Raw genomic sequence first — 12205 nt, 5'->3', positions numbered from 1 at the left:
TCTGTATCGCAACCTCTAAAGGCGTTTCGTTGATAATATAGGTGGGCTGTACGGGTGATTTTTTGCGGGTGATACACTGGTATTTACACTTGGACTGATTAAATATGAGCCCAGGTGATTCGAACCAACTGACAAGATCGTTAAGGTCAGATTGCAAGACATTACAGTCTGTGATGAGATCGATGCTCTTGAAAAACTTGGTATCATCGGCTGTAATTTACAGGGACAGAATACCAGAACCAAAAATCCAAGTAAATCACTTAACACGGTGCGCGACATAAAACGAACTCGACGAAAAGTGAAGGAAGTAACATGAACAGATTTATTGAACCAGAGATCAATGTTCCTAGCACAGAGGTCACAACTTGACACAGAAGAATCGACGGGGTCGATTGACCAGATAAAAGGTCCCTAAGTTGTGAAATCGGTACAAGGTCGTGCAAAGTCGGTTCGAACTGAAAACAATAAAATCGAACGAAAACTTAGCTAAAAATACATAGAGTGCAAATATATATGACTAAAACCGATAATACCAAATAGCGAATGAGAACTAAATGATACTAGAAAATACACTAAATTAGCCTATAAAGTGGTTAAAGTAATACGACGATAAAACTGCTGGTATCAATCACTCAGCATACTCATGTTGAAGAGTAGTGCATAAGAACCCTTAAAACTACTGTAGCTCAGTGATGACAAGTCTAAATAGATTCCTCACATAAACAGAAAAGATTACAACAACGATGTTGCAAATTGATAACCAAAACTAAGTTCAGTTATTCCTATAATGAAGTCGATACTGGAAAAACTAAAAAGAAAAGAAAAACTATACTCACTTTGGCTTACACACACACCAGTGTTATCTTGAATCAAAAAGCTAAGCTGAACTTAATAGTTGATGAGCACGAGTGTAGATAGAAATGAAGCCCCAGTGGCTGACAGAAGTTAACACCATGAAGTCTACACTAGAACTGAACTAAGATGAAAACGCTAAATTTGTAATAAACAAAACGGGCTTGAAACGATCTAGGAATTATTACGTATTTCCCATGCAGACATAACAAAAAAAGGGCTGACAAAGTAACCGTGGGCTTATCGATAAAAATCATCATTTATGTAGGCGATAATCGATTTATACTAGAGTAAGCACGTTCGTGCACCATCAAACTCCTCGGCTCACAAAGTCGAGGAGTTTGTTGGCTTTTGCACACTGTTCAGTCACTTGTTTGTCCGAGGTAAGATTGCTTGACACCCACACACCAAGGTCTTTCTCTGTATCGCAAGATTCCAAAGGCGTTTCGTTGATAATATAGGTGGGCTGTACAGGTGATTTTTTGCGGGTGATACACTGGTATTTACACTTGGACGGATTAAATATGAGCCCAGATGATTCGAACCAACTGACAAGATCGTTAAGGTCAGATTGCAAGGCATTACAGTCTGTGATGGGATCGATGCTCTTGAAAAGCTTGGTATCATCGGCAACTCTCGATGTCTTCACAGTGTTTGGTATATCATCCACAAACAACAGAAACAAAATCGGCCCTAGTAGGGGCCCTTGTGGTACCCCGGATGTAACTGGCAATTCTCGGGTAGTGGCTCCGAGAACTGTAACCTGTTGCTTGCGTCCCTGTAAGTATGAACGGAACCAGTGGTGAAGTTTGCCAGTAATACCACTTTGTGGAATGCCTTACTCATGTCAAGATATATAATGTCTATTTGTTTACCGGCGTCGAGTTGACCGCCAATGTAATGTAAGACACTGGTAGGCTGAGTAAAAGACGACCAGTGGACAGGCCCCTTCATAGATTCGGGAACTTGGGCAGTGGGGATCACCAAAGGTTTACGAGTTTATGAGGTTCATTTTTGGACGGCGTTGTTGCCCATTTTGTGTCCAGTTTGCTTGGCAACATCATACAAGACTTCACAAGGAGACTTACCCATTGGCAGCTAATGCAGTTCTAGAATACTGTTACATGGATGATCTGATGTCATCCGCACCTTAGGCAGATAAAGCGAAAGAAACAAGAAAGAAGCTTGGCAAAATAGGGGATTTGGCTGGGTTTCACAACCACAAATGGATCTCGAGTGAACTGGATGTAATTGCTGACGTTGCGGAAGGAGATCGGGTTCTGAGATAGACTTAGAGAAGAGAGAATTACCAACAACCAAGAATCTGGGTGTCCTGTGACGTTCCACAGATGGCGAATTTTCCTTTAGACACTCATTACGGTTAGGTGTATTTGAATTCACCTGTAGTTTACGCACATCATGTGTATGAGGGTGGGACATTACTGCTCGATTGATTAGGTCGAAGTCTAGGCTTGCAACAGTGAAAGCAGTGTCCCCAGATTAGAGCTTTTGGGTGCACCCATCGGATTACGATTAACAAGACAAGTTTGCTCTGCACTCAAGACACCTACAAATGGAGTAACCTATCGGGTGGACAGTATGATTGTAGGGTACTGGATCCAAGGTCTGAGTAGAGAGTATAATCCTTTCATAGCCCATCGTGTTGGAGAAATTCATAGTTCTCTGCTCCTAATCAGTGGCGCAATGTTTCTACTAATGTAAACCCCGCCGACCTTGGAAGAAGAGGCCTAGCGGTAGAAGAGTTGGTACACGCCGACTTTTGGTGGAATGGGCCCGAATTTCTGAAGAAGTCAAAACAAATACTGTACAGAGTGCAAGTTTGACAAGCCAACGCTAACAGAGAACCTTGAACTTAAAGGAACAAGAGAAACAGGAGCAAAGGATGCTACCAGTTACCAAATAATTGTAAAAGTTGAAGAAACGGCTACTGTCAAATAGGTGTGGCGATTGGATCCCCAAGATACTCAAAATGGTATCGAGTCAAAACGAAATGAGAACGGGAAATTGGGTTGTCTTTAGTTCTTGTGACAGCGTCTTTTCAAAGAGAGGAGGGTGAACTGAAGCCATTGGAGCTTCAAAATAAGGAAGAATTTCTCATTCGGGAGGTTCAGTCTAAAGTGTACTCAGCGGAGATAGAGCCATTGAGAAGGAACAAGGAAGTCCTAAGAGGAAGTACATTGGCACCGTTCAATACAGTATTAGTTAATGGTATTATGAGGTCCAACACCAGACTACGAGATGCAGACGATCTCACATATGATGTAAAATGTTCAATCATACCGGAGAACTATGATCTTTAAGATAAGGATGTATTTCAGTTAAAATGTATTCGAATTTCAGCTTTCCTGTAATTCGGGAAAGGAAGAAATGTTACAGACATTTAGAATTGCGTTACGCCATGATATAGTCACATGACTATATCATGTGACTTTCTAGGACTCGGACTTCTTTGGAACTTGACTGGAGATTCTTCGAGATAGTTTTTGGGTTTTGGCTTTAATTGTTACTGTTTTGGAATAGAATCAACAGAGTTAGCGGATGGTAGTAGAGCATACGCACGGTGTTTTATCTGCCAGGGGAAGTGCAAAAGTTCTTCGACATGATTTCGAGGATGGTCCCCGTGAAGATGTTTGTATATACCTAGCTTTAAGCAGAGCTTGTTTTCTGTCGAAGCAACAATTAATAAGGGAGGTGCTGTAAATTTGACCCCAAATTCTTCTGAGTTGAGTGCGCCAAATGGTACGAAGTTTTATATGGTAAGCTGCATCATCTCAACTATGAAAGTCCTAGTAGTGGAGCTTATGGTGCTGTGGTCTGACACTAAATACTAGGACACGCAATATGAATAATGTGTTAAATTAGAGAGTGTAGTCGAAGGGGTGAATGTTAGCACAAAGGACAAACTTGAATGTGACACTTGTGTGCAAGGAAGATGTCACAATATCGAAATGGGGACCACCCCTACACTTAGTCCGTGGGGACCTAGGAGAGAGACCCCGGAATCAAGGGATGGTCATAGGTATGTGATAGTATTTGTAGATGACCATTCAGGTACTCTCGGAATATATTCCCTCAAATCTTCGAGTGATTCCGTTAGGGCAACTAAACAATCTTTGGCTGATACTGTGCCCTATAGGACAGTGAACCGACTGCGATCTGACAATAGTGGTGAATACACTAGAGAAGAATTGAAATCCCTCCTGTATATACCATATTAGGCATACACGTTCAGCTCCCTACTCACCCCATCAAATGGAATAGCTGAGATAGCCTGGAGATCACTTTTTCATATGGCTAGATGTCTGCTAATTGATGCAGAATTAGCAGAGCAGGTATGGACATGATGCTATAACATCAGCTTATATAGGCAACAGGTGCTACAACCGTAGAACAGGTAAACCCCCTACGAGTATTTGGCAGGTATCAAACCCAGTTTGTCTAGCGAGCATATGTTTGGTACAGTGTGTTATGCTTATATACAGTGTACAGAACGAACAAAATTATATCCATGAGATAAGAAAGGCATTGTGGGTTATGATACGTCTAGCCCTGCATTTCTTATTTATTACCCTTATCGAAACAATGTCAAAAAAATTCGATTTATCAAGTTCACTGAGAAGTTGGGCAGTGTTGATGAAAGTGTGAATGTACTACCTGAATCTGTTAAACCAGGCAACCTGAAATGCTACATCCTGAAAATAAGCAGGGAAGTAATAGGCGTTACCCCACAAGTTCTGTTAGACTAAGGCATCTTGATAACGATGTAACTGGAAAGGAACTTGAGAATGTAGTTGATGATGTTGTAAATTGACTGTGCAGTTTACCTCTGTTACAAAGTAAGCATGAATGTCCCAGAGTCTTCTCATCCCCAGAGTCCAGTAAGTGGAGATATGCCTTGAGTGAAGAGTTAGATGCAGTATGGGCCCTTGAAACATTTTAACTCACCCCTTTACCAAAGGGTAGAACCTCAGAGGGGGAAAGTGGATCTATTCAATAACACAATGTCCCACTGGGGAAGAAAAGCACAAGGCGCGATTTGTTGCTAAGGGCCACTCCCAAGCCCCAGATATAGATTATAACGAGACTTTTTCACCAACTGCTCGTATAACTTAATTTCGTATGCTAATACGTTAAGCAGTTCAGTTAGGTATTGTAGTAGATCAGATGGGTGTCAAGACTGCTGATTTAAATGTCCCCATCGAATGTGAGTTATACATTTAGAGCAGTCTAAAGGTAAAGAGAGAAAGGGTCACAACGCTGAAAACGTTTTTGTAAACTAAAGAAATCCTTATATGGCCTGATCAGAACTGGAACAGTTTGTTGCATAATTATTGAACAAAAGAAGAGTTTTAACAATCCCTAGCTGATCAATGCGTCTATAACAAGAGCTCTGAATTTGGTCAAGTTATTGCAATTGTATGGGTTGATGACATCATTATTTTGGGTAGCAACACAGATGTTTTGATAGAAGCCAAAGAGTCCCTTACGATGAGATTCGAAATCGAAGACCTAGGTGTGTTATCGTGGTTGCTAAGTATCCAATTCAAGTGTGTAAGTGGTTGTATTGACATGAACCGAGGCAAGTATGTAGAAAAGAATTTGGAAAGTTGAACATGTCTGATTGTAAGTCAAAAGCATTTCCATGCGAGTTAGGCGTAAACAAAGCCAGTCGATCGATGAAAGTGAATTTGAAGATGCAAACTTATATCGTGAAATTGTTGGAGTTTAAATTATCTCATAACTTGCACTAGACCTGATTTGTAGTATGTTGTGACGTATCTATCCCAGCAACTGTCAAAACCAATGAAATCACATTATGGGATAGCTAAGCAAGTGCTAATGCTTCAAATTGGTTGTTCAGGGAACGCAACTGAAACTACGGCTGATCTAGTGCGTCATCCTTGTTTGTATGTATGTCGATAACTAGGGAGCAATTGCTTTAGCTAACAATCCTGTACATCACAAAAGATCTAGGCATATTGACGTGAAATATCACTTTATAAGACTAGAGACTCAGTTCAGAATGGAGCTGTCAGCTTAACTCATGTACCTACAGATAATAATGTTACAGCTCTCGTGCAAAGCCAACGAAGTTTTAGCTTGGATAAAGTATAGTCCACATGGCAAATTTTTATCACCAATTTAACAACCCCAGCTTTTCCTTGCTAACCCATTTTACTTTGGAGAATGGGAGGAAAAGCTGGCGCTTGAGCCTGTTTTGTTGGGGATACAACTATTTAACAGTCAAGCTGATAGATTTGCGGACCATTTTCACCCCTCTATATCTCATTGTATATTCATGTGTATTGAAGGTAGTGAGAATATGTTACTATTTACCACGAGATTAGTCTAAATAAACTTACTTACTACTTACTGACAAAGGTGACTTGACATGGTTCAAATCTTATCTACCTAACCGTATGCAAAGTCCGAGATATTCGGGTCCTCTGAATTGAGAAAGCGCGAACATGAAAAAAAAACGAGAGGAAACTGGGGAGGGGAAGGGCGGCGGAGCCTGTAATCATTTCTTCAAACGGCTCTTTCCGGTATACCAGCTCCTGGTATACCCTCTGATTGGTTAGCTTTGACAAGGTATATCAACACTCTCAAAACGGGTCGTTCATGTCACTCAGAAAGTTGGCGTGCGGCGTCCGCGCGCGTGAAATAGAGGAATCCACGATAACTTCTGTGTTGAACGAATGTTTACGAGATTTCCCGCACATAGGAATGCTGAGGAAGAAACAAAAGACTTGCATTGTGAACTTGGGAAACACATCTTTTCTCGTGGAAAAGATGTGTATGCAATCCTGCCGACCGGCTTCGGTCTTGCCTGAACGTGTGGTAATAACAGAACACTCGCAAGAAGAAGTTATTATTAAACGTGAGGAACTACGCGCTCCAGTCCAGACTCACATTATCTTTAGAAAAAAAAGATGGAGTTAAAAAATCATTGCCTAAAGTGCAATCTTGACAGAGTCACTAGTGGTTCTCCATATTTAAAGTAGCTTCAGTTTAAGCTGGAATCCATTCTTCGATATTTGGATCTGTGAATCACTATCCGTGAGAATTTAACATCCTGCAGAAAACACTAACAAGCTGGGCCGAGCGTAACAGAAAATTGTAGGAAACCATCACATTCACGGACAAAAGAAAATCGCTTTCAGTTATTCAGATCAAAGAGGGACTATGGAGAAAAACCCATATTTAGCCGCAATGAAGAACTTTACGTTTCAAAAGATGTCAAAGAAAATGCTCTTGTATTAGAGGGCAAACTATGCCGACTAGAAACAATAACCGCGGAAAATCAATATGCGTGTCACGACCTCTCAGTGTGAAACAAGCGGCAAAATTACATTTACTCAGTCAAAACGTAGACCCCTCCAGAGCATAATCTACGCGTAAGAGAAAAAACTCATCGGAACAAGCCGCATTTTGGCACGAGGTAAAAGTCGTGTGTTGCCTACCGACCCCCCTTTTTCACCCCAAATTGCTTACGCTCGCGTAAGGGATTGGGACCGCGCGAAATACTCTTACGAGAAATTTGATAGAGATTCCAACTCATAGACAATTCTTCAGTTTGACGGCCTAAATCTAATTATTTCAAACTCGCCAGAAGTGGGCGGAAGAAGGTCGTTAAAAGAAATAATTACGAGCTCTTCCTTCCCTTCCCTTCCCTTCCTTTTTCCTTGTTCCCGTCCCGCCAACATTTCGCAGGCTTTCCACTTTCGCGTCTTCCCTACTATCTGAGAGCCTAGAATAGGCTATATTTAAAGATGCATTGTAGGTAACTGTCTATCTAGTAAGAGCCCTCTTAACTGTGTCCGTAGGAGGCCCCCTTCTATTTTTGATCAACATTAATGATCTTTCAAACTGTTTGAATACAGGTCCTTCTAGAATGTACGCGGACGACACTAACGTTACCTTTTCTGCACCTAGCATACCTACATTACAGATCAATTAAATTACAGATCAATAGTGAAGTCTCAATGTCGCCAAAACAGAGTTATGATTATTAGCTCGAGGCAGAAACTACAATCTTTGAATGACTACACAGTTAACATGAATGTAGATGGCGTCCAACTAAACCAAACAACTCATAGCAAATCTCTTAGGCCTAATATTGACAATAATCTTTCTTGGGAGGCCCCCATACATGACATCTCGCGAGTCAGGCTATTTGTTTCCATGCATTCTACAGTTAAAATATACAAAGGTCTTATTGAACCACACTTGTATTACTTTAGTGCTGTCTAGGATGGCTTGTTCAACAGCTGCGTGATAAACACCAAAAACTACAAAATCGCGCTGTCAGAGTTATCAGTTAATCAAGCTATGACACTAGTTCCACACAACTTGTAAGATTTGCTTGGTTGGGAGAACTTATCGATTAGAAGGGCAAAGCCAAAGACCTACTGATATTTTAACTACGTACAAATAAAGTTTATCGTCATCACCAAATCCCGCTAGTGACGACAGCGACGGTTTGAACCCCGAGTGAACAGGTTATAGTCCGTAACTTTAGATCACTCTACCACGATTGGTTTACAATTGGCAGTGAGAAACGGGACGATTAATCCATGGGTGATATTCCCATATTTGCCAGTGAAATTTTTTTTTTTTTTATTGCAGGTACTTTCCATGCTGACAGCACTTCATCGCCACAGATGGCATCTCAGGTACTGCCTCTTCCAACAGTTCCGCTAGTTAGCGACACACCATCATCGGAGAACGAACGTTCCATTGCATTGTCTGACTTTGCGGTACAGACCTCCAGCGACAGACTTAAGGTTGCTGTAGAAGATGCGAAAGTAGGGTCCAAGCGGTAGGTTGTATTTAGGATTTTTCGTTTTATTTTTCATTATCAATATTACTTTTGATAATGGTATTTTTTCAGATATTAACACTGGCGATAGGAAAAAAGAAATCCGAGTACTCCCAGCGGAAGTCGAACCTATGACATTCTGGATATTAGTTGAGGAGCTCCACCACTAAGCTACAGTAGAAACTCGTAAGAGTTAAAGCTACTTAATGCCATTAAACTGGATTCATGTGACAACCATCCTGCACTGCTAGACTGAACCGAAATGACGATAGATGGAATATTGTCAGTGACAGAAATGTGATAGTAAATTTAAGGGTGGTTAACGAACGAGAATGATTTTTTTTTAGTCAGTGACATAATAGAGGTACTTGTTAATGAAAAGAGGTCCTTTGAACCGAGAGAGATTGGCCGACGAATTGGCATTTTTTTTTTCTGTAGTAGATGTCTAAGAGCTAAAAATCCAGGGCATTTGATCCCCCTTCTAATCGGCCGCCTAATTCTCATCTCCTGTCCTCTTTTATATTACGCTTAGTGGTCCAACTCTTAGAGACAGATGTTTTGTTCAGTCTCCAATTCGTTTTTAATTAACATGTTGTACCTATGAATTTTGTCTTTAGATTTGAAGAATTACTGAAGAAAGCCCTTGGCAAGGGGGATATTTGTGAAGAACTAGAGCAGAAAACGTTTAGAAAGCGAAAGGCGCAGAGCCTGGGCGAAAGCAAGGTGGAATAAAATTAGACTAGTTATTTCCAGCGGATACAGTCACATCCCAGGTGCCCGTTTTATTGGGGTGCCATTGATAATAAGGGGTTTGCAAGATGAGAGTTTCCTGAGTGTCCTTTAATGGCTTCAGCTAAGACTTTTCAGTGCCTGGTTCAAACCAACAAAAATTGCTAAATTTATCGGATAATTAAAAAATCAGTCAATACGGTGTGATAAAAAATGAGCGACGGAAAAATGAAAGACGGATTTTCCACAGGGTTCAAGTAAACTTCATCGTGAGTTTTTATTTGTGTTACATTTGTAATGAGCGAACATCAATAGGAGACGTTGATAAAGAAACCAATTTGAAACTCCTGTAACTAAATTTCCAGACAGATTCGATGTTTTTCTGATTTGTTTACTTGTGTGTCTTGGCCTTCCACAGAAGTCCCCAAAGTTATTTCAAGGACTAGATCTCCCAGAAATCGGCATATCTTTTGGTTCGCTTGAGCAAAGCTTGAGTTGTTTCAATGAGACCTTGAGATCGCAAAGGTAAGGAAATGGTATCTTTCTTTCTTTCTTTCTTTCTTTCTTTACTAGCTTTTCTGGACACAGGCCTGCCCAGAGGGAAAGTGCACGGGCGGGACTCAGGTCCCATGCGAAGTGCCATCCCTACCCAAGCCCACAACCGGTCAAGGCTGGCCACATCACCGGGGTCTACGACCCCTACTCTTTCCGAATAGTGATGTGAGTTGTTTTACTTCCCACAAAAACAAATCATTGAAAGTGGTCTGAGACGGAACCTACGGTTTTTCGTCCTTATCCGAGAAGACTACAAAGTCTAACCATTTACAGATGTCATTACAAAGGCAGCACTTTTTTCCCCGAGTGTTGGTCCGGCCGGCGTTTGAACCTGCGACCTCCCGCTCGGCAGACCGGCGGTCTCCCCACTGAGGTAACCAAGCGGCAATTAGACAACTAAATAGGTATCGTGGGATTTTGCCATTAAGGCAGGCAAAGTATCTTGGTAAAGCTAATACAGTATGCAAGCGCCAGAGGCAAACATCCAAACGGATTGACCCTTGTCATTTCAGTTACCCGGGTGCGACTTCGTAACTAGCATGGGAAAACGATGTTACTGTTAAGCCAATACTTTTATAATCTACAGAGTAAACCCAAGGCTGAACCCGCGAAAAGAAGGCATCGGTGTTAAATGCTAACTAGTGGTTCACATAGACTTTAACTCGGATAAAAAGTTTACGTGTTTTTATTTTTTGTTGGTTTTCATGCAGGTTCTCTGATCAGTATGCAGAAACAAGCTTGAGAGATTGCCTCGAGTCTTAAAAAGAAGGAATGCAAAGATACCAAAGATACCCTATATAAAGGTTATATAAAGATTGTCATGATGACGCACACGTTAATTTGTCACCAGTCCTCCAGTCCGTTTGGCGGAGGAACCTAATAGCGACTAACCCGTCGATATCGACTATGCGTTATAAATTGCTATACTGGTAGGCCTAGAGGCGACGTTCTGTTAATGAACATACAACTTAAACTACGTTGTTAAGTGGGATAATAAACAACCATAAAACATGATTAGCAAGGTCATGACGGAGGTCAAATAGGGGATCCCTATATGCCTGTGAAGAGTTGGAGATACTAAGACACCACTATTTTCAAGCTCGATAATGTAGGTAACGTAGAATTATTAAGCGCAGATATTGCAATAGCAACAGTATACCCTTTGGCTTTTCGACCTCACACTGGCTCTAAATACGCTCGATTGGGCACAGGGTGGATAATATTGAGCTTAGATAATAATAGCGATTAACTATTCACGATACATTTTTCATTCTTTAAAATGATAAATCTAAAAGTTTGTGAACTGGTTGTACAAAGTGTTACGGATAGTTAGAGAGGAAAGCAAGCACCAAGTTTCTCCCTCCCGGCAAAACAACCATAATTATTTGAACCATCAATTAAAGAGAGAAATAGCAATAGTTCACGTTGGCTAACGTTTAAGGCTAGCGGTTTTTCATCCAAGTATGTCATTTAACGTTTCCCAAAATTTCTCTCCTCTGTTCTCGGGCAAGCTTCGTCTTAATGGTGTAAGCTTTTTCTGTTGCTCACCTTACCCCTGACCGGGAGTTAAATTACCTGTGAGGTTTAAAGGTTTCGTGCAATCATCTCAATTATACAGACCAAAGTGTATTTAGCAACATCTTTAACTTTTCATTCTTATACTAAATGTAATTGTTTTGAGAGTGAACGTGACCTTTCTTGTGTTTATATTCTATTTATTTTCGTGATCACATTTATACCTGAAACGCTGCCTTCATGGCTGAGTTCTTTTTTGGCGAACAGAGAAAATAATAATAAAAGGTACATGTGCCACGACATAATTTACCGAAATACTCACTTAACTTTAAGGCGAGATAAAGATAGGTTATTTCGTGTACAAATCGGAACATTATCTGCATGCGGTCTTGCATATTACTTATGACGCGCGCGCCCGAGTGTTCTTTTGAAAGCCACTCAGGTAGTAAGACGCCCTTTGGCACAGAAGGGACTTGTTGTTTACACACCCCCTTTGCTTCCGTAAATTTTGCGAGTGCGTGTGTGTATGGTGCAGACTAGTTTTTACCAGAAATGAAAAAAATATGTATATATCTATGCCTATGATAACCAAACCTTTTTTAAATCTCATCCTATGTTAACAACCAGATACGCTTATTATAAACTTTGTTTACTGGAGTATCGACATGATGAAGGTGTTCATGCTATTGTAGACCAATTAAAACTATTCCC

General features: G+C 40.8%; 1 protein-coding gene across 1 annotated transcript in view; it reads left to right on the top strand.

Annotated features, from left to right (window-relative positions):
- The window catches only part of LOC140945174 (germinal-center associated nuclear protein-like), a 111417-nt gene extending 99259 nt beyond the window's left edge, over positions 1–12158 (top strand). The window contains exons 40-43 of the mRNA XM_073394228.1: positions 8503–8695; positions 9313–9418; positions 9843–9949; positions 10690–12158. Coding sequence (XP_073250329.1) covers positions 8503–8695; positions 9313–9418; positions 9843–9949; positions 10690–10741 — 458 coding nt within the window. The 3' untranslated portion in view covers positions 10742–12158. The remainder of the gene's footprint in view (positions 1–8502; positions 8696–9312; positions 9419–9842; positions 9950–10689) is intronic.
- The last annotated feature ends 47 nt before the right edge of the window (positions 12159–12205 follow it).

This window comes from Porites lutea, chromosome 8 (genome assembly GCF_958299795.1).
Source record: "Porites lutea chromosome 8, jaPorLute2.1, whole genome shotgun sequence".
NCBI classification, from domain to species: domain Eukaryota; kingdom Metazoa; phylum Cnidaria; class Anthozoa; order Scleractinia; family Poritidae; genus Porites; species Porites lutea.
This window is presented reverse-complemented; position numbering and strand designations above follow the sequence as displayed.